A 23,025-nucleotide genomic window follows, 5' to 3' on the forward strand; every position below is an offset into this window, starting at 1 on the left:
GAATCATGAGGTCTTATGTTCAAAGTTGCTTTATTTGGCTTCTTTTCAGCAAAGGCAAATACAGAAAACAAGACAGTCAATGCATCAGTAAAACATGTAACTTCAGATAAAGAGTAACTAAGCAAAGAACATGACACGTACATCACATCTAAAATACAAAAAAATTTTGAATTTGAAATTATTTTCATAACTAAAATAAATGAAGGCTGCTGCAGTCAAAAATACTTACGTAAGTTTATCTCAAAAGTTGTTTTGCTCAAAATTTAAAAAAAAATGCCAAACCACAAACCCACACCAAAAAAAAAAACCCAGAACAAACAAAAAACAGAGAAAACCACAAACCAAAAAACCAAAACCTGAACCAAAACACCTTAAAAATCCTCTGAAGTCCCACTTCCTGTACAAAGAGGTAAGAAGGTGCAAAAAGCCTGACTTACAACGAAGCATATCTGGTTTACGAAAACAAGTTTAAAAAAAAAAAAAAAAAAAAAAAAAAAAAAAAAAAAAAAGACCAGTTGATCTTTTGACTGAATCAGACTTCTTTTTTCTAATTAAAAAAAGCATTATATATAAATAATTCAAATTGCACCTACAGTAGTAATAGCAAACAGCAGCAGTCATATCCTCAGTAGTAGATGCATCCATACACACACAACTTTTGCCACACTCTGGAGGCCACTGCTATGGAACCAACAATATACTGGCTTTGAACACTTAATTTTGCATCTGCTAAACCTCCTCTGTTGTTTTTTTTTTTTTTTTTTTTTTCCACCGTTTGCACTCTTGATAAATACATAAAAAGTACAATCCAAAATGCTTAGCAACACAAAATATTTCAGACACACAAACAAATGCCAATCATACCCAAAAGACAAGGGGATACTGGTAGTGATCTCCATATGATGACAAACATGCAGACAGAAGGAAGACTGAGAAACACCTGAAACTCCAGCACTTGTCAGCCAAAAAAAAAATCACCAGAGCCCTCCCTCTTTCTTGTATGTCAGTAAAAAGGGACACAAAGCTGGTACACCCAGAGGTAGCCTTGCAGAGGAGGGGAACTCTTTCAGTCTTACCTGGGGCAGGAGCAGAGTTAGGTCCCAGCATGTAAAAGTAGTGCAGTGCCATTCTCTGCTACAGAAAACATGAGAAAGCAGTAAACTCTGCCTATAAAACTCCCCACTGATACCATGACATTCAGAGCAGTGACACATGACAGATTTGCTCAGGGTGTGACATCCCACATGATAAGGTCCAAGAATGGGATAACAGCTTTAGGCCAGCAGAGTGATTTGTCTGTGTTTAAAATAACAAAACAGAACAGGGTAAAGACAGGAGAGACTATTCTGAACTCTGCAAAAGATGACCATGGGGGCACTCGACAGTCTGTACATTTTGACTGCCAAGAAAGAGCTCGTCTAAGGTGTTAACAAAGTTATCTCAGAAAAAAAACAGAGAACAACAGCAAAACAAAAAGGAAAGGAAAGATGGGGATGCCAGCACTTCCATTATCAGGCTTTGCTTCCACGCCTTCTTCATTTATATGTTAAAAAACCCACAAGACTCCAGGATTAGAAAGAAAAGGCATGTAAAATAAATTACTTATATATAGAAGAGAATCATAGAATTGGCTGGGTTGGAAGGGACCTCAGAGATCATCAAGTCCAACCCTTGATCCACTCCCGCTGCAGTTACCAGACCATGGCACTGAGTGCCACATCCAGTCTCTTTTTAAATATCTCCAGGGATGGAGAATCCACCACCTCCCTGGGCAGCACATTCCAATGCTTGATCACCCTCTCAGTAAAGAAATTCTTTCTAATGTCCAACCTCAACCTCCCCTGGCACAACTTGAGACCGTGCCCTCTTGTCTTGCTGAGAGTTGCCTGGGAAAAGAGACCAACCCCCCCCTGGCTACCTCCTCCTTTCAGGGAGTTGTAGAGAGTGATGAGGTCTCCCCTGAGCCTCCTCTTCTCCAGGCTGAACAGCCCCAGCTCCCTCAGCCCTTCCTCACAGGACTTGTGCTGGATCCCTTCACAGCCTCCTTGCTCTTCTCTGGACCTGCTCCAGGACCTCAATCTCCTTCCTGAACTGAGGGGCCCAGAACTGGACACAGGACTCGAGGTGTGGCCTCACCAGTGCTGAATACAGGGGCAGAATCCCTTCCCTGGACCTGCTGGCCACGCTGTTCCTGATACAGGCCAGGATGCCATTGGCCTTCTTGGCCACCTGGGCACACTGCTGGCTCATGTTCAGCTTCCTGTCAATCCAGACTCCCAGGTCCCTTTCTGCCTGGTTGCTCTCAGCCACTCTGTGCCCAGCCTGGAGCTCCCCATGGGGTTGTTGTGGCCAAAGGGCAGGACCCGGCACTTGGCCTTGTTGAACCTCATCCCGTTGGAATCATCCCAACTCTCCAGTCTGTCCAGGTCCCTCTTCTTTCCCAACTGTGGCTTCTACTGCCTCTATCCATTACCTATTTTGAGCCCTATTGCTCTTCCACAATAATTTATGTATATTTGGCATCATTTAAGTCCTGTGTTTTTAAGCCCAGCAGGTCTCTCCAGAGAGAGTTAAGCAGTATAGTCACTGACACATTCACACATTGACTGAGGAAAAGAAGTCCGATCAGCTGGATAAGGGAAAGAAAAACAGATACCAGGAAGAGGGTGATTAACAGAGAGTTGCTGAAAGTGAAATTGCAGAAAGATGTTGGTAAAAATTAAACACCTCTTCACTGCAGTAGTAATTAGGCACTGAAAGAGGATCCCCGAACAGCTTCAATCCAAGGGTATTTTCAAAACTCATCTGGAAGGAGGAAAATATATTTTGCATGCTAGGAGTACCAAGAGCAGCACAAGTGAACTAAATTTTTGCAAGGCAGCAAAGGAGCAGACTGAGTGAGACTTTTTAAAGCATCTTGGCCAGATAAAAAAATGTTGCATAGTCTTTTCGATAATCAAATTGGCATCTAGCTATGGTAGTTTATGTGTGATATTTCCCTTTCTCTACTGTTGCATTCCAGCCAGTCAAGTCACTGTTTGTAAAGTTGACTTCAGGATGATGGACTGTAATGATTTGGTAGGTGAATAGAAATCTTCTAGGACCCTAGTGAAGAAATAAAAAACAGGAAAAGGGATTAATTACATCAATTACTGCTGCTGAGCAGTGATTCACTTGCTTGCATCTCCTAAAAAATTAAGTTTCAAAAACAATAATAAAATTGACATGTCAAATTTTCAGGATTAGTATTGATCTATTTGTATACAACAGGAATGATGTATTAAAAAAAATAAGGCAAAGAAATAAGAAAGAAACAAGCACTCTCAACTTCCTACTAATACCATATTGAATGAGGCTAAGAAGTCATTACACTGTTCTTTGTTTTCGTTAAACTACAACCATCATCACCAGTCCAAACAATATTTCAGATTATGACAAAAGTCGACATGAAGACAGTGTTATGTGGATTTAAAAAAATCCAACTTCATAGAATCATAGAATTGGCTGGGTTGGAAGGGACCTCTGAGATCATCAAGTCCAACCCTTGATCCACTACCGCTGCAGTTACCAGCCCATGGCACTGAGTGCCACATCCAGTCTCTTCTTAAATATCTCCAGGGATGGAGAATCCACCACTTCCCTGGGCAGCCCATTCCAATGTCTGATCACCCTCTCCATAAAGAAATTCTTTCTAATGTCCAACCTAAACCTCCCCCAGCACAACTTGAGACCTCTTGTCTTGCTGAGAGTTGCCTGGGAGAAGAGACCAACCCCCCCCTGGCTACACCCTCCTTTCAGGGAGTTGTAGAGAGTGATGAGGTCTCCCCTGAGCCTCCTCTTCTCCAGGCTGAACACCCCCAGCTCCCTCAGCCTCTCCTCATAGGATCTGTGCTGGAGTCCCCTCACCAGCCTGGTTGCCCTCCTTTGGACCTGCTCCAGCACCTCAATATCCTTCCTGAACTGAGGGGCCCAGAACTGGACACAGGACTCGAGGTGTGGCCTCACCAGCGCTGAGTACAGGGGCAGAATCACTTCCTTGGACCTGCTGGCCACATTGTTCCTGATACAGGCCAGAATGCCAATTTATTATGTACCTACTACCAAACCAAAATTTTTTTTAAATATGGAGACCAAACACTGCAAAACTCAGAATATGATGGTGAAACAAGGAATACACAAAAGCTTAAGTGGATTTGTAAACTGCTAGTAACAAACCAACTTTCTTCGTTTTGGTAATACAGAACTAAGGATATTTAGTCAATGTATAAATAGTTTGATATTTCAGAATGTCACCCTGGCTTTTGAGACACAATTTAAGACTGAACCTTTACATGGCTTTGAAAACAAACAAAACAAAAAAACAGAAAATACAAGGCATCCTTATTTTTCATGTAGGAGAGTAAGAAAAAGGTTTCCATTTCCTTATCTAATAGCCCTATATACCTCCAAAGTACTTTGTAAAGGATAAAGCATTTCAGAATCACACAGAATCAGAATAATTCTTACTGAGGAAGTAAACAGCAAATTGCAACAGCAATCACATATCACAAAAGTGCTATTCTTTCCCTCTTTCAGCTTCCAGCCTTCTTATTTTCTGGTTACATACAAAGCCTGACTGTTGGAATGAAAAAGAGAACCACAGACTGGAATTTATTTCATAAATAAATACAAGCACAGATATGATGAGCAGCATAGAAATGTACACACAGTAGAGGCCTTGCTGTCTGCAAAGAAATGGAACTGCTTTCCATAGCCTATATTTCAACACTTCTCTTTTATATGGGCAGGACAGGCTTTGAGATGTTTCCTACACTGTTACCTTGATGCTGGTGACAAGCCAAACAGGATTTATTTCATTCTTCCAGACAAAAACCCCAACCATGATCTTGGAAACCTGAATTCATCCAGACACCTTCACCTCTCTCCCTTTCTCCTTACTCTCTGCTCTGTGTATGATGCAAACTGGAAGATAGTGCCAGGCATGTTCCCATGAACAGAAAGTTAGGTGACTCACTAGGGAAGCTGTCTGCAAGCAGTATGTGATTAACTCCCCAAAAACAACATCTTCACTTGGACTGCAAAATATTTATGTCTGCGGGAAACCTGATAGAAAACCTGACAGCAGAATTATCCCTCTGTTGACAGTTATATATGGAGTTTGTGTATTTTTTTCCCTTCCTTCTTTCTTTTGCCCCTCATTAGCTCTATTTAAGTCCGTTTGGCTACAAGGTTCTTTCACTGTGGTTTTTTGTTGATTTGGGTTGTTTTTCTCAGTGCAGTGTTAAGAAGGGCAAAGGAATGAGGCTGTTAGAAACAAACAATTTTCAGTTATACCAGTGCATATTTTGGGGAATTCAAAACAGGACAAATATAAATTTCCTACTCATAATAAAGCGACACTTGAGACACAACCAAGGCAATTCTAAAATGAACCTCCTCAGCTGGGACACAAATGGCCAGAGACCCATCCCTCTGCTAGCAGGGTACACTATATCTATCTGCAAAAGAAAGTAACATCCTGAGTTTATCATCTGAAAGGCTGGTATTCAGCTGTCACTTCAAGAAAAATTACTCTGAAGTGTTTCCTAAACTGACCTGCTACTGTCTTTGTCCTCAGCTACTCACTATTAAGAAAACCAGCTGTATGTCAAAGTTAATCCACTGGGGAAAGAAGCCAAGTCATCCAGATAAAACAAGAACTGCCACAATTTTTCAGTCAAAGTTTAGACACACAGCCTTTCTCAAACTGAGTAAACACGAGAGGATACTTCTATAATGGCTTTTCCAGATGGAAATTATATCTCTACTATAAACAAAGCAATCGAAAATGTGTGCAATGTGTTCTTGTAAAGTTTCTCAGATAACTGGAAACTCCTGCACAAGACTTCTACGTTTCCCAACCGTTCAGGGTATTTATAGCTACCAAAATTTAGGTTCCCAAAATCTACATATTAAGGCAATATCTACATATCAGGCAATTTGCTTAGCAAAGACAAAGATCAGGCAAAGACAGCTTACCGGGCCTGAATCTGTACTATTTGTAGCAACTTCCAAACTTGAAAAAAATAATAAGCAGGGTGTCCTGAATTCCTGTTCAGGGTATTAAGTGATCTCTAGCTGGTAACAAAGTCTCTCTCTTTTTTATCACACTTGTGTCATAGTTGAGGTACACCAATGTTCATAAAATAACATAAACATCTTGAAACAAGGAATTTAATGCTGCTCAATTTACATTCTGTAAAATTTCCACTAGAAGAAAAACTTGAATGTTTCCATTTCCAAACAGGAAAACCCCCTTGCTATGTTGGCACATTCAGCAGATTTTTTGTTCTGACCTAGTCTTTTTTTCTAGGAGTTTTCAGGTATTCTTCTTGCAGGTTCACCTAATCTGCTCAGATTTCTCAGGATGGATGCATTGAATTTTCTATTCTGTTATTATAGTTTTCTGAACCTAAATATATATTTGATCATTTAAAAGCTTTCCACATGGCAAAACATGCACAAGCTAGCTGAGAGATCAACATACCAATGCTTTTTTAAAAAAAATAATGCTGTCTTTTTTATCCATTTATGAAATGACCCTTCCTACCAGACTACCAAAAGTCTCCAGAAAACTGTTTGCATGGTATTTAATCCCTCCTACAGACTGCTATGTCCTGAAAACAAACTATTAAGCTTTTTAACAGACCAGGCTGAAACATAAGTATCCTACAAACCTTGAAATAAACAACTAATGCTGTGGGACGCATTCAGGTTGAGACACATACATGATAGATAAGTCACAAGACTTTATTCAGGTAGCCACATTTTGCATTAATCCAGGCACTTGGCTTGTTAACTGGACTAACTTTATGCTGGTGGGGTCAACAGCTAAGCTCTATTAGCTGAGCCAGATAGGAACTGGTGTAACATTTTACCAGAAAAGCAGCACTGTGAAACCTCCATCGTAAGCAAAGTTATGTCTGGCAATTCTTTGCAGCCTGTTCATTGCACTTAAATCACAGAGTCATAGAATTTGGGTTGGAAGGGATCTTAAAGATAATCTAGTTCCAACCTTCCTGCCACGGGCAGGAGCACCTTCTACTACATCAGGTTGCTCAAAACCCCATCCCATCTGGGTCTGAACACAGGGATGAAGCCTCCACATCTTCCCTGCCAGTGTCTCACCACCCTCACAAGAAAAAATTTCTTCTTTGTGACTAACTTAGGAATTCTTTAAAATGAAAGAAGGGAGATTTATCTCTACATGCTCTATAAGAAACCCCTCCACAGCTTTCCTGTAGGCCTCCTTCAGGTACTGGAAAGCTGCTGTAAGGTCTCCTCAGAGCCTTCTCTTCTCCAGGCTGAACAACCCAAACTCTCTCAGTCTGTCTTCATAGGAGAGGTGCTACAGCCCTCTGAGCATCTTCACGGCCCTCCTCTGGACTCACTCCAACAGATCAAATCAAGTGACAGGCATAGCTAGGTTTGCCTCTCTGCTTGGCAGAAGATGAAAAGGAGAGATTTCACAAGTTAGTTTTTGCCAGACATTGTGAAGATGCTTCACTTTGGATGTTTTCAGGGAAAACAAAAATGTATGTATGCTCTGTAAATGGTACACCAGGCAAATGCCTGAGGGATGGAACACCTACACTGAGCTCCAGCTCTTCACCTGATTCCCAGGTGTCTGCCATGGAGAGGAGGGAAACAGCAAAATGAAAAGCAGAACCCCACCACACTCATCAACAGCAGAAGAGAAGAAACTTTGACGAAGAGTCACCAGCCATCCAGATCAAAAGCTGTTGTTCTATTAAAAAACCAGACATCTTGACAATGCTGAAAAGGCTTGTCTTGTTGTTTGGAGCAGCATGAACAGAAGTACTGAAGCTCCAAATAATGACCTCAGACAGACACTGGTGTCCTCCAGCCAGCACTATTAGCCCTCTGTTGTACTGTTACAAAAAGCAAGTCCGGAAATACTTACGTAGAGGCTGCTCCTCATTTCAACACAATCTGAGGATAATAGGGGATAAATCCATAAAAGGGCTTTCCTGTAACATGTTATTTGATTTTGGGTGACCCAACCGGAACCAACGTTTTAACGAGCATGAGGGGATTTCACTGATGATGAGGGCAAAAGCAAGTCACCACAAGAGCAGGCTGGAGTCCACAGTGTGCTGCTCAGAGGGGAGCCAAGGAGGTGTAGAGCACATTCTCATTACAACGGGGTATCTGTGAAGTGGTAATCCACTCTAAACAGAATTTAGGATTCCTTAGCTCCACAGGTATTCTCGGCATTCTAAAGATCTGGTGAGGAAAGTGACAGTGGAATGATACGACATAAACTCTAAGTACCTTTTAGCAACAGACAGAAAAACAAATCTAGAAAAAAAAATATTCAGATGGCAACAGTGATCACACTGCACCAATGCTGGAATTTTACAACAAACAAATCAATGATGCCTTCATGGAAACAAATGTACATTAGGGATAAGGACTACACATTTCCCTAAGCTGGTAGCTATATGAAAGAATAGGATTAGCTGGTCAAAATTAAAGCTGGCTTTATGCAAAAATGATCCAGGTCAGTGCGGTACATTTTCAAAACACAAGACCAAACAGCAACTGAAAAAAATACAGACTAAGACTGATAAAAACTAGACTACATTAAAAGAACAGAGACTGAACAACTAATGAGTCCACCGCAGAGGTCACATCCTGCCATCACAGTTAATCAAAACCCATGATAAATGGGAAGGAACACAAACAAAGTCCTTAAAATCCTGCTTCTGCTGATAAACATTAATACAACAAACTCATCACTACACTGCTTGTTTCATTTACCCCCTTGACCCTCTGACACTCTGGCATCCTCTCGGAGCCAGGAATCCAGACAACCTTCCAGGCAGCAGGGCCTGAGACACCCCCCCACTTCTCTTCCTGATATAGAGAGGGCTTCAAGATCTGAGACATTAGCTAAGAAGAGGAGGCACAGAGCTTTGAGTTTAAACATATTAAGTTTTTCTGTGCCTTATATTTTCCTTACAAGGTGGGGGGAGGGGCATCTGTTCAGTTTCCATTGAAATGTGTAGGCTCTGATGATGTGCATCACACCAGGGTCTCTCAGGCAAAAAATCATGTTACATGGCACAAGTATGTGTGAAATGGTTTGAGGATTCACAGCCTCACAGAGAAGGGGTGGAGCAGAGCATAGGGAAATCTGCTATGAAGTTCACTGTACTTCCTTCTGGAAATGGTCCTATCATAAGCTATCACTGGAACCACGTTGCCTAGGGAACCACTAATGTCCAGGGGCCAGAATCGTGCCAGGAGGTACTTTAACAACCTCAGCCTAATCTGAACATGAACAACCTGGTCTTGTAAAGCAATGACTGACCTTGTTCCTGTTTCAGGCCCCAGAGCAGTCACAGTGTCCTGGTGTGGTTCTCATCTCACATGCAACAAAGGGCCGTTAAAAAATCTGCAAAAATCAGCACCTGCACTTTTTTGTGTTCTCTTTGCTCTGATCTACTATAGTGGGTAGATTTCTGCCAGGTTCCATCTGCCTCAGGATCTCTCCCTCAAGGACTGCTTAATAGAAGTTCATCTTTGTTTAGGATGGTAGCTCTAGAATAAAAATATAACCTTCTTTTGAGCATTCCACCTTTTCTTAAAAAAAAAAAAAAGAGTAAGAACCAACTCCTTACCCTTAAAAAAATTCCAGGCTTGCCTGAAAATTCCACAGAAGTCTTCTCTTTTTAATTGTTTATACAATCAGCTGAAAACTTTCATACATTTTACAACTAAGAAGTTATATTTGGGAGGTAAGAAACATTACTTTTTCTTTCTTCTCTGTGAATACTTATGTCTCTGGCACTAGCAGATTTACTAGATCAACCCTTCGTAACAGTAGATACTGTAGGCCTAGGTTCACAGTAGTCTAATACTCCTGGAAACATTTTTTTACCTTATAGCCCATTACCATCATGAAGCAAATGTCTAAATATTCAGGAACTGGTGTCTCTAAACACGTAAGTAGCATTTAAAACCAGACAAAGCATTTTGAGCTAGTTAAAAGAAAAAAGAGTGAAACTACCAATGACCATCAACTTTCTGTGATTTATGAAGCCTAAGGCCTCCTCCCTTCCCTGTTTTCTCCTTTAAGTTATTAGTAATTAAGACTAATTAGGTGGAGCTGATCCACGATCAGATCCTCACACTTAAAAGGACTGACTCCAATTTCTCTTCAATTTGTTATTAGGAAGTAGACTTCCATTCCAAGTTTGGGCACATTTGTCTATAATATTACGCCATCTTAAAATATAAAGAGGGTTTTGTGAGTGAAAGAAAGCCCTTCTTTTAAAACTACATCACTCTGTGAGCTTCTTGCCAACTGTTCTGATTTGGGTCAGGATAGAGCTAATTTTCTATCCTGTAATTTTGCTTTCAGCTAAGTCTCTAAGTAGATGTACTTGCTGAAATTAAAAGGAAGTTTCTCAGTCTGTGTCTGCTTCTAAGATTGATAATGCTGAACCACTGCTTGGTTCTGAGAAATATTTTATGCTCCAGAAACAGAAAGGGAATAAAGGGCTCACACCTGCAACCTTCCTTTAGGGAGGAGCAGACAAGGCAGGTGACCAAAATTGACTAAATGGAGTATTCCTTCCCATACGCATCATACTCGTTACGAATATGAGGGATCACAAGGATCAAGTCCCTTCCTTCCTGCTTCTGCTAATTTGTCCATGGCCTGCATCCTGTGATGATTTCATTTGCTAGCCTGCCTGTGGTCCTGATCCCTACTATCCTGAGTCCTTGTATTCCTGCCTCTGCTTTGTGACTGCTGCTGACTCCAGGGGCCCAGCCAAGGACTTTTCCAGGGCTTGTCCTGCAGCTTTGGTGGTGACGTGAGCATTACTGAGGAGAAGGGAGGACAAACATGGTACATTTGTATTTATTTAATGTTTTTTTCTTTTTACCATTACTGTTTCCTTAAAGCTGTGTAGTTCAGTTTCCAACTCGTAAGTCTCTCTCCCTTATTCTCTCTCCTTTCTCTATAAGAGAATTTCTCCTCTTTCGATTAAAGAGAATGTCTGTCACTGATCCTGCCCTGGCAGGGGGGTTGGATTGATGATTTTTCAAGGTCCCTTCCAACCCCTAACATTCTCTGATTTGGTTAATTGCCAGTCCATAATTAAACTGTGACACCAACAGAAATGTTCTGCAAAAAATTCTCTGACCATGCTTATACTCAAGACTTCAGTGGTCCTCCATGAAAGGTTGTCATACAAGTGAATCACTTCTACTGAGACTTCTGCCTGAAAGCAAACCATGAGCATCACATCCTGCTCTGCTTGGATGCTCCCCTCACAGTTCACTGTTTGATAATGTCCCTCAGCAGTAATAGTGGGAGAACAGCTCTTGGAATTACATGCAACTGAGGCAATCTCTAATAGCTGTAAGCACTTCATGATAACGTTTACTTGCCCAATGGGACAGTCTCATACCCACTAATGGTATCTCAACAAAGTCTCATTCTTCCCTGGTGATGACCAGACTTTTATAAGGGGCTCTACAAAAACGACTTGGACCAGTGACTCACCACTTCAACCCCTCCTGCATATCCTCTTCTTCCAACACGAAATGCTCAGAACTAGGATGACAATTAAAATCCCCACAGGAATTATCACCCAAAGAAATGAGGATCCCTCATCTGCGAAAGCAAAACAAACAAAAAATACACCAAAGCCAGTTTATATTGGAAAAAGAGCAAAAAGAGCAGAGAGGATGTTTGATTAGTGACAGTGGTTCCTCATCAAGACTGTAACAAGTTATCACTAAGCTACAGGAAAGCAGTAATTGCTCAAAAGAGAGAGTGAACATGTATATCTTCAAAGATAAAAGCTGCTTGCCCACAGAAAATGCTTTGTGAAGAAAAGATGTGCTCATGTTTAGCCAGGACAAAAAATGCTATCATTCCCACCCCTGAGATGGTAGTTGGCATGCATACACAAGCCATGACAAGTTCTGAAGAGATTTATTGGTTCATCCAAAATTTTAGCCTTCTGTTCATAGAATAGAAATTATTCCTTCTACTGTCTAACACTTATCACTGTCACAAAGGCTGAATCACCTTTCAGAAAAGCAGACAGACTATGTTTTGATGCCTGTAAGTAGCTCTACCCAACATCTAAGTGTACAAGTCCCTCCCTGGCTAAACATTATCCACATTATTATTAACCAAAATCATAATGCAAAGGCTCATTTTAATACTCAATGATGTTAGCTGGAAAACTTTCTGAATTAAAATTTCTTTGAACCAAGCCAAAACCATCACATCTTTTACCAAAGGAAATAAATTAGCACTACAAGGTATTCAGCCTTACACTGATGTATTTAAGATCTACCCAAGGAAAAAAATTATCATCAACTGATCCCCTTCCTGTCTGCCTAAAAGTCCTATTACTCCCTGACCATTACTGTAATGCATGTGTCTTACCAAAAACATCAGAGAAACCAAATCATAATACACAAGTTAAACTTACTGCATGTTTTGGTACAGTTAACAGAGACATGTTTAATTACCGGTCAGAGACAGTTGATCTTGAATTTCAAAACTTTCACTTCATAGTTCATTTTGCAACCCACAGAGTTTTCACCTTGATACCAGGTGACTAATATTTATATCATCTTTGGGCAGCCAAAGAAACTACAAAGGCCTGCATGAAAATTTAAAACAGAGTTGCTGCAAAATGCATGATGCCTCTAAAAACCACAGCTCCCTAGATGACTAAGTTTGCCTTTTTCCCCTCTTAGGCAGAACCCTAATATGTTATTTCTCAAAGGCATCAATGAACAAAAAGTACAATTTCCTTTTTTTTTTTCTTGACACATACATATACCTTCCACTCCCTCCTCCTCCCAGCAGATGTCTACCCAGAACAAGATACTGTAAAACATGGAGGCTAAGAGAATGCTATAAAGCAGCTTGTATCATTCACCTACCTCCTTTTATTTTCATGGGCAATTCCATTTTCTCATTTGTGTTGCTAACCCTGCAGATCAAGTTCTGCCCACTGATGCTCTGAGTGTTTATCTCCAGTTTACTGGTGAGGGACACCATCCCATTGTTGTGCCTCACTGTCTCCTGTGTAGGGGTAGAATTGAACAAGTTGTTCCAGGTGATGGTGGGCTCTGGGAGGCCAACAGCATTGCAGATGGCTACCAAATTATCTCCAGAAGTGTTGTAATGGACAGATGCATTGAGACCTTCCAAGACACAAATAAGAAAGTCCATCACCACAATGAAACACCTAGTCATAAGCACAGTAATGGCAGCTTAAACACTACCAATCAGAGAAAAGCTTACTGGATGTGCACTGAGGCCCATGGCTCAGGAATGCAACAAGAATTCATTGGGTTGGATCTCCCAGTGATTTAATACTCCTTCCCTTAAACTGAAGTTACATACGCCCAGTGTTTCTCCCAACCTGAAATCCCATGTTTTAAAATAATCTATTAAAATAAAACCATTTCTTGGCCCGTGCTGTTTCACCTACTTGCTAATTACCTATCAGTGCTAGGTTTTGCCACAGTAACTCACTGCTTAGGGGTTGCACCTAGCACCAAGAGGAAACTGCAACAGGCCATGGTGGTTTGCCCAAGTTTCAGCTAGGACTCGTCAGGGACTTATAAAGAAAGATTCTACTCCTTGCCTTTCAGTTGCTACCCACAGAACCACAGCACGGTTTGGGCTGGAAGGGACCTTGAAGATCACCTTGTTCACCCAGCCATCAGTTGTCCAACCAATGCATCCTTTGGACAGAATAACAAACAAGGACAGCCCAGAGCCACAACGTGAATGTGGCCTCACAAAGCCTTGCTTACAGCAGTAAAGCTTTTCCTTTTCTACACTATATTCCACCAGACGATACTCCTACCACTGCAGTTTCTGAGTCTGCTCAAAGAAGCTGTGTGGGTGAGATTACACCTCTTTTTACACTGCTCATACCCCTGCAGAGAACCTCACCAAAGACATTCAGGCAGGTATGTCCTGAGATGGAGCCTGAAGGAAAAGTGTTGAAGATACAAGTGTAGCACCCTGAATCATCCATTCTAGTGTCCCAGAAAGTGATGTTTGTCTCATTGAGTACCAGACTGGTGAAATTCATTCGGTCCTGATAGGGCTTGTGAATCTTTAATCCTTTTATGGTACTGTACGTAGCTATATTTTTGACTGATGTTTCAGCATCCTTTTGCCAGGTCACTTGTAGAACATCCTTGGGTTCTGTCAGGACACAGCCGAGAGTCACGCTGTCGCCCATCTTCACGCTTCTTTCCTTAGCTTGTGGCACCACTGCAGCAACATGAAATGGTTAGTGAAATGGGCAGATACCACAAATATTCAGAACCTCGTGCTGATTCCAAGGCCTGGATTATCCATAGAACAAACAATTCCATCAATTGTGCATCTTTTTTACAGTTTTCCCCCAGCAAGAAGTCCTTTCTCCTGCATCCTCCTAGAAATGAATCAAGCTATGCTAATTTATACTGACCAAGGGTCTGGCTTTCTTCCAAACTGTCTAAAAGAAAAAGACATACCCTATGTTTGTACCCATCCCTGCAGGCTTCCCATTTCAGTTGTATTAAATCAGCTCAAGGATTCACATTGTCAGCAAAGACACAGGTTTGGTTTCCTAAAAGCTAGAGGAAGATAACAAGGGGAGTGAATGCCAAACCATTCTCAGAGAACTGAGCAGCAAAATGAGCTAAAGGGAATTTATGAACTATGTAGCTTCAGAGTCTGCAGTGCGTATGAGAGGGAGGGAAAAAAACCAAACAGATTTGTTGTCAGGGGGAGGATCAACTATGGGAAGTTGTGAACTCAAGTGAACAACAGTGTTCAGCATTGTTGTAGATACGGGATGCTGTATGTCACCCTCCTCTCCATATGCTTCTCCAGGAGGTTCTGTGTCACACCTGCCAGCTTCATGTCTACACCTCAGCTATCTGAGGCATGTCAAATGCCACCAGCAAGCTGTATTCACCCGTTTTTGCCTCTTGCTTTTGAAGCCTTAGCGATCAGAAACCAGTTCCCCAAACATTTCCAAGCAGACTTCAGGAAATTCAACTTACCCTTTCCCTTCCCAAGCTCAGCACAACCCAGGCACAAGAACAGAGCCAGGAAAATAATTTTGAAAGGGAACATATTCTTCACCTGAAGGAAGATAAAGAGACAGGCTCAAGAACAGATTATCATGTCTCCAGTGTGCAAATATAAAGCAGTAGCTTTGTCATGTGAAAAAAACGTAGTTGTTGGGGCAGAGGGCGAGTTCTGACATTTTGTTATTTTTTACATGAAACAGAAAGTGGTCCAGTCCAGGCAGGAAAAGAAATTCCACAGTTGATGTCAGAAAGGCATTAACACACCAGTGGCATGGTGTACTGGTTCTCCAGGACTCGCTATGGCCCTGGGAATCAAGGGACATCGAGGGACAAACTGAAAGCAACTGCCCTGAGGACTTCAGGACTCCCCACCTGTCCTACATTGCATGAACTGGGCAATTTCTGGGACATACAGCCTTTGTTAAATACAAACATGTCACCAAGATGGAAAAGAGGCAAAAATAAGGCTGTGTTACTGCTTTCACTAGTGAACAGCTTCTAACTTGCTTCTTGCTCTCTCAGTCAGTTAATTTGCTCCCATACAACTGGATAGTGGAGCTGAAGCTGGTGTGGTATTTCAGTGGAAGAATTATTTTGCCTCTGTAAAACACATCATCCACTCCTGAGTTTTTTTGCCAGTGTCTGCAAACCAGCTGATGCTTCTTGAAACTGTCTTTTGTCAACAGCATAAGGAAAGCACCACTTTTTCAATATTTCCACAATATGCAAAAAACAGGACAACTGACCTCAAAGCATTTTCTGTAATACAGCTTGAAAGAAAAGAGGGCTGAGGAATTAGAAAAAAAGAAAAACTATTTAAAAAACTAATTCCCAGCAAATTTGTGCCTGCAGCTCACATGCACACAAGCAATAAAATCTGCTTTTTCATTTTAAACACACTGTGCTAAAACAACTCCTGATACAACACGGCCATCACGCATGAATACAGACCAGGTTCTTACACACAAAATCAGAAAAGAAGAACCCATCAGCAGCAAGCCCAATGAATAATGAACTTGCCAGGTAATAGTGTATCCAGAAACTCGGTCATGGGTCTAATATATTCAGAAAAACATCCCTAAAAACGCACAAAAATCAAAGTTTAGCCTAGCAAGTGAGAAAGCATTTATATAATCACCAAAAGCATTTATAAATCACCGAAAGATGTGTCACGCTTTAAGTACCCGTGGAAGCCTTGGAGGCACTAGAACAGGAGGAAGCAAGCCACCGTGTAGCTCTATCAGGCATTAAATAAATAAACGATAATATAATTCCCAATTATTAATACCCCAATATGGCGTGTTACAGGGGCAAAGAAAGAAGAGGAAAAACAAAAAAACAAACCCAAAAAACAAGGCACGTAAAGCTAGGGCAAGCAAAGCTCAACTCCTTCGCTTTGCGGGACCTCAGAGGCCTCCGGACTCACGGATCGCATCCGTGCTCTGGATTCACGAACCCTCCGCGATCTTCAGGAAAACTTTTCCAGCCTTTAAAACTCGTTACGGCGTCCAGCTCCAGCACACTTACTCGGCACTGCTCGTCCTTGCGGAGTCCGGGTGTCCCGCAGGTTTGGCAAAGCAGCTGCTGTGTGACACCTTGGGGATCCTCCTGGTTAGAAAAGGCGGGGGGAAGCTCAGGCGCCCGCCGCAACGCGTGGGAAGAGCAGCGGGCTGCTCCCACATCCCCCTCCCCGGATGGGCCTCGGATGTCAGAGCCCAGTGGCGGGGCATTCGGCCTCTCGCCTTGATTTACGCCCTCCCGGGTGGATTAAGGGGGAGTGAAGATGGCACCGCCCAGTAGCGGTGGCACAGTGCCCCACGCCACCCCCCGCACAAAAACCTCCGGTTTATCAATCCCCACACGCCCTCAACCCCACCTCAGAACTGTAAAGGCGCCCCAAAGCGGGCGCTTTAGGGGTTGCCACTCACGCCGAAGGCGACTGATCACCGGCCCGGTCCGGACCGGGAAAGCCGGGCGGCAAAATCTCCCGAGTCAGCTCCCGTCCCCTAACGCGAGTGGCGGTGCCCGCGGCCCAATCGCCATCCCAGTGGGCAGGAACCCTCCATGGTGCGCGGCGATGTGTGTGTCTGTGGGGGCGGTCACAGCGTTCGGTGCCTGTAATTAGCTAATTAGCACACTGTTGGCTCATGTTCAACTTGCAGGTGCTTTTCCACAGGGCGGCTCTCTAGCCTCTCTTAGTTCCTCTCAGACTACGGGTTGCAGTTTCCTCCCCACCTCTCGGGAAGATCGGGAGCCGGGAATAGGCTGATGATCACAGCAGGTTGTGGAGTTCCCTATTGATAGCCCTAAACGCCAGGAAGACTACAGACTTCCCTTTAATGAAGGTCACCCTGGCAAATCGGGCCTTTTGTTCCCATTAGGAGAGTGTCCAGCAACTAAAGCTCTGCTCTGCTTTTCCTCATAGAGCTAGATTATGTCTGACTGTGGTGAGACCTCTGGTACAGGCTGCCTATTATCCACATCCGCGTTGGACTGCCTGTCTTCCAGCAGGGCCTCATATTTATTCAAGATAGGACCTTTACCTGCATCCTCACTCCCCTGTCCTTCAATTTCCAGAGCCCCACACCTGTTGTGTATGGGCAGCTGTGAAGATGAGGGAGGTCAGGAGAGGATTTGCCTACCTCTCCAGGGAAGGACCTCTATCCAGTTCTCCCCCTGTCTCTGTGATCCCGTTCTTTATCCAGGGGTCAAGAGAGCAGGGGATCCCCTGCTTCCTGTGGAGCCTGCACCTGCTTGTCTTTCCCTCAGGGCTGGTAGGGTCCCCAATCCATTTCCCTTTCACACACTCTTACAGTCCTTAGCCTTTTGACTTCCTCCTTCAGCTCAACCACCATTCTGAGCAGATCATTCACCTGTTTACATCTAGCACAGGTGTTGCCTCCAGCACCCTCCACTACAAGTGCCAGGCTCAGACCCTCTGCAGCCAGGGGCCTGGACACCTACATGCTAGCTTGGGACCTCTATCTGGGTCCCCACATTTATTCTGACAGCAGCCTTGGGGCAGCTTGCTCCTCATGGTCTGATGCGGGGGCATTATTGTCATTAATAAAAGTGGTTATTGGCAAAGACCTGTGGCATTCACAGCAGTCCAGACACCAGAATGCAAATACTTACTATTCCTGAATGTATACTGGTCTTATATATTGCAAGGATTTACTGGAAACTGCACAACAAATGTAACTAAGTTTTCCTCAACCTGGCAACTTTTTTATTTTTATTTCTAACTGCAACAACCAGTAAAAGTTAATTGCCAGTAGCAGCTCTCTAGCCTGATAATTGTCAGCAACAAAATGTTGAGTACTAGACCAAGGCTCTGTCTCTTTTCTTAATCCTCAACCTTAATAAACAAAACCTACCTTTTAAAGTAATTTATTTATTTTTGGTGTTAGGCTGTGAGAAATCTGTGTAAAAAAATTCAGTGGGAGACCTTATGGAGAGGGAAGATCGTTCTGACTTTATGCCCAACTTCATATTTACAAGGTGTAGGCATTCAAACTGTCTGTCCAGAATCTTCTGAGTTCCTCTTCATTGGTGATGGGAAACTGATTCTCAGATATGTCATTATATCATTGGGAGTGGTCTTTTGCTGCTACCTTCCTGTTGGGCTGAGAAGAAAAGGGGTGATACAGGGCAATCTCACTATCTTTTCCTGTTGTTACACCATTAGAGTCTCTCAGTGATGAGTTGTCTCTGCTGTAGTTTTATCAGGCTTGCCCAAGTACCCATATAAACTCAGGCACCCTTTATCATTGAAGAAAAATTGAGTGGGAGGCTTTTGCAGCACTGATACTAAACTGTTGAAAGAAAAAGGGTGGTGTCTGCACCTTTCCCGAGTCCTCCCAGGCTCACCCATATGTTAACCATTCCTGCTTTTTTGCTATCAGTACTTGAGTGCATAAAGCAGTGCTTTTTCACCTGCAAAAAAAGAAAATACCCATCCTCACCAGAGCAGATCTACTCTGTTGCTGGAGGCTGAGTCGGGGCAGGAGACCATGATTCTTGATTTAGTGGAGCCCTTCCTCTGCCAACTAACAAACCAAAGATAAGGCTTCACCACCACATTTTTGTAACATTTATTTCTGCCTCCTAGGATGGATCAGTAGGTATTGAGTCACTTAAATGTCCCTTTGCCAGCCTTCCCCTTTTTGTTTTGAGAAGAGAATGAGTTCCCTCTAAAGCAGGTCAGGTCTCCAGCAACTAACTTACTACTTGTCATCTGAGGCTGATGTACCTCTACCCTACACATGCATCTTTTTAATGAGAAAAATGTTAGCAGGTCTCCTGTGCTCACTTGCCTTCACTGTTGCTGAGGGAACTCCAGGCAACTGCAGACTACATAGCTTAAAATAAATTTATCCAGGAGTACCCTGTGCCATCAAAGCAACAAAAGCAAGAAAGCCTTGGAGACATCTTTCTGTCCTTGTTTTCTGAAAACAAGGGAGACGTTTGGGGAGCTGGGCAATATTTTATGTTAGCTCAACCTGTAACTTCATGTCTGCTGAAGTGGAAAATTTCTATATTTATTCAAATTTTACTGCTTCTTCAACAGTCTAGAGAAACTTGGAGAAGATAGAAGAATATAGTGAGAGAGTCTGGAAAGTAAGAGGATTTCTTGTTTGGAAGAGAGGGAAGAAACTAGAGCTGAGCAAAGAAAGCACTCTTCTGTGGGCTGGCCTGTAGTCACAGATGAAGACCAGAGGTAACCTCAGGACAGACAAAGGCAAATGGGAAATACACCAGGCAGAGCAGCAATAGCAGAACATTCAAAATCTTTTTATCTTCATAGAAGAACAAGACAAAAAAAACCCAAAACCCTTTCTACCCTGTTTTGTGCTCTCATGTCAATTGCTGCTTTTCACAAGGATCTGGCACAGCTCAGCAGTCTCTGCTGAGTTCTACAAAGTTCTTTGTAGGTCAGCTTCTCCAGAGCTGGTGGTGGCCAAGCTGACACTGACTGTCTGGTGTGACAAAGCCTTTGAAGTTAGTGAGAAAGAGAGTAAGTAGAGACCTCTTGTCCTAAATCCAGAAACTTCTTGTTCCTCTCTTTTTATTTCTTCACCTGCAATACCCTCTGTGCAGTGACGCAATCTGAAATTGAAGATTTCAGAAAATCAAGAAAGCTGGCAATGGACTTTTTAGGATGTCAGGTAGTAATAGGACTAGGGGGGATGGATTCAAGCTAGAGAAAGGTAGATTTAGATTAGATATTAGAAAGAAGTTCTTCACCATGAGGATGGTGAAATACTGGAACAGGCTGCCCGGAGAGGTGGTGGAAGCCCCATCCCTGGCAGTTTTTAAAGCCAGGCTGGATGGGGCTCTGGGCAACCTGATCTAGTGGGAGGTGTCCCTGCCCAAGGCAGGGAGGTTGGAAGTGGATGATCTTAAAGGTCCCTTCCAACCCTGGAAATTCTATGATTCTATCTTAAATCCCTTCTGTCACAAATGACATCTATTCTTTCTCCTTTCCTCTGCCTTCTGAATTGATGCACTCTGCTGATAACACATGCCTTGATTCTTCTCTTGATTTCTGGATTGATGACCTCTTTTAAGGAGAACCACTTGAGCCAGTAACCAGTGAAGCTTGTACAGGTTTAAGGAAAAGAATGTGACACAGCTGTTGCAAGTTGCAGTTACTTAACAAGGAAAGAAAAAGCACCAGAGGATGACTTGAGTCAGTATCACTCACAGGTTCCAGTAGAACAAAGCCCACTAAGTTTCATGGGGCATGTTGCCAGCTGACAGACAGGAATGTTAGGAAAATCTCTTCTGACTATGCTCATAAAAATTAGCATATCAATTTTAATATTAAAATTGAAGCAATGCTTCTGCAAGTCATGAATCTCCACAGGTCTACTAGGAGGTCCAGTCTGGTTCAGAGGATTTGCTAGCAAATGACCAGCTACCATTTTGGTAGTGATTCAACCACGTGACTATGAACAAATCACGTATTTTCTGTCTCTCAAAGTGTCTTCTATAAAACAAACAAATGCTAAAAGGTTTACAGGTTGATCTCCTGGTCAATTTTTCAGCACAAACTGTATTGTATTTCCCAGCAGAGAAAGTTAACCATGTAGGTGGGAGTAAAACCACAGATAAGATTCTGTGGTCTTTTTATCTGGTGAGAAGGAGTTGGGTATGTTCTCCATTTTGCTTTTCACCTCTAGACTAACTGTGTAAAATGGGAGACTCCTAAATTTACATTTCATAGTAAAATGAGGTTTAGTATTAGAAGGACTTTACAGCAGTGGAGGTTGTGAGGCATCATGCAGGCATATATCTTTGATACCTGTGAGATACCCATGCCTAAGCTCACATTCTCTTCCTTTCTCTGGTTTCCTAGTGAAACCTATTGGTCTTTTTGCATTATGTTCATATGTCTTCATTTACATGCCCCTTCTCTGGGCATCCTGGCAGCCAGGGGCTCTGGATAGCACTGGTTGCACAACCCTCTCAGAGGTGTGCTGCATATTACACAAACTAACATATACACTCAGGCACTGCATGTGCAAATGATAGTTTCCTTGGGATAAGCAAATGTGAGAAAATCAGGTGTATAGTCAGGAAAGAAGGATATTTCAGAAAATTCACTGCAAAATTTTTGGTATTAATTTCTGCCATCCCACAGAACTTCTTCAGCTCTTGAGACAGGCACAATAAAAACAAGCTTAGGCATGTTTCTGGGTCTTGTTAGTGAAGCTGGCTTTGAGACAGCTTTGGTGTCAGCTTCTTTGTTTTTTCTCCTTACCATAACCTGGTAATATGTTTCCTTTTGCAAGGAAAAAGGACAATTACTAGGATCGAAAAAATAATTAATGCCATTTCACCTGGAAGAATAAAAGGCCACTTTTGAATTTCTACCTGAAGAGTAGTGAAAAACAGGGCCTCTGCTTTGTAGAATCCAGTTCTGGACTGTGTTAAAAAAGCCCTCAAGTGAGACAATCTGAAAAAAATGAGACTTTTTCCTCCTATGTGGTTTTTCTGAGTCCTGGGTGTGCATTTCATCCCATTTTCATTCTTCCTTCTCAATCACCAAACCTAGCTTCTTACTCTTAAAATAACTAAGAGTAACTGAGAATAATTAAGAATCTAAAATGATTAATAATTAAACTAGAATAACTAAGAGTAACTAATTGCACTTAGGATAAATCATATGCTCACTGCCAGAATTACAGGGGTGAGGCCCCTACTCTTCCCCTCCTTCCACAGGCTCTGAACTGCTCAGCTGGAGTACCACTTTTTGCTCCCTCACAGCACCGAGCCTGCAACTTTCTCTTTACAATTTCCACTTCCTGGAAAAGCATTATTTCTTAAAAGAATTAGTTAAACTCACTTGCTTCTTCTTTTGTTGTGTTTATACACATATATTGGTGGTTTTCCATCATGGTGTCAGGGTTTAATGCTGGGCACAATGGAAGATCAGAGCCCATGATTGCCATGGGAAAAATACAGAATTTCTCTAAAAAAACCCAATATAAATTTGATAGGAATTTAATCTCCTAAAGCTCTCATTAGAAGAGTGACAGTTTGTAACCATTGTAACTTAGATGTGTGCTGCTCAACAAACTTCAAGGCAAGCTGGATCAGCACAGGATTTTCAGAACGCAGGAAACAGTTGTCCTTAACATGCTGAGCAGACACTCTTGGTCCAAACATCACCTGAGACAGACTTCTAAAGGTCCCTTGACCAATAAACCCAAGATTGTTTTCCAAAGGTATCCCTTGACCAAAAAGCCCAGCTGCAGGAAATCCAGATGTCTCAAGAGGCAACATTCAGCAGAACTTGTCAGGACTTTGGCAGCCTAGATGCTTTGTCTAGTATTGCTAAATGCCTGCCATTCCTACTTCTCCTTGAGCAAACCT

The 23,025-nt window shown here is 42.4% G+C and overlaps 1 protein-coding gene across 2 annotated transcripts; it reads right to left on the reverse strand.

Annotated features, from left to right (window-relative positions):
* Positions 1 to 13: 13 nt before the first annotated feature.
* LOC139802231 (OX-2 membrane glycoprotein-like) lies at positions 14 to 22,376 on the reverse strand. Of its 2 annotated transcripts, none has more exons than XM_071757195.1 (7): positions 22,024 to 22,376; positions 15,115 to 15,196; positions 14,009 to 14,335; positions 12,985 to 13,248; positions 11,582 to 11,692; positions 513 to 3,105; positions 14 to 449 (listed from the first exon to the last, which is right to left on the reverse strand). In XM_071757195.1, exons 1-5 carry the CDS (start codon positions 22,165 to 22,167, stop codon positions 11,586 to 11,588), a joined length of 924 nt encoding a protein of 307 aa, XP_071613296.1. In that variant the 5' UTR covers positions 22,168 to 22,376; the 3' UTR covers positions 14 to 449; positions 513 to 3,105; positions 11,582 to 11,585. The 2 variants fall into 2 exon arrangements, with proteins under 2 accessions (XP_071613296.1, XP_071613306.1); XM_071757205.1 differs by lacking the exon at positions 22,024 to 22,376 and adding an exon at positions 16,601 to 16,764.
* Positions 22,377 to 23,025: the final 649 nt, after the last annotated feature.

Source organism: Heliangelus exortis, chromosome 1, assembly GCF_036169615.1.
Source record: "Heliangelus exortis chromosome 1, bHelExo1.hap1, whole genome shotgun sequence".
Lineage (NCBI taxonomy): Eukaryota > Metazoa > Chordata > Aves > Apodiformes > Trochilidae > Heliangelus > Heliangelus exortis.

Bases quoted from the DNA above. Each gene is read 5' to 3' on its own strand.
- LOC139802231 (XM_071757195.1), bottom strand. From the start codon at position 22,167: ATGAAATGCACACCCAGGACTCAGAAAAACCACATAGGAGGAAAAAGT. The intron at 15,197-22,023 runs GTAGAAATTCAA...ATCTTCCTTCAG, and splicing joins TGTTTTTCACTACTCTTCAG to GTGAAGAATATGTTCCCTTT. The intron at 11,693-12,984 runs GTAGGTGAATGA...TTGCTTTCGCAG, and splicing joins GCCCATGAAAATAAAAGGAG to ATGAGGGATCCTCATTTCTT.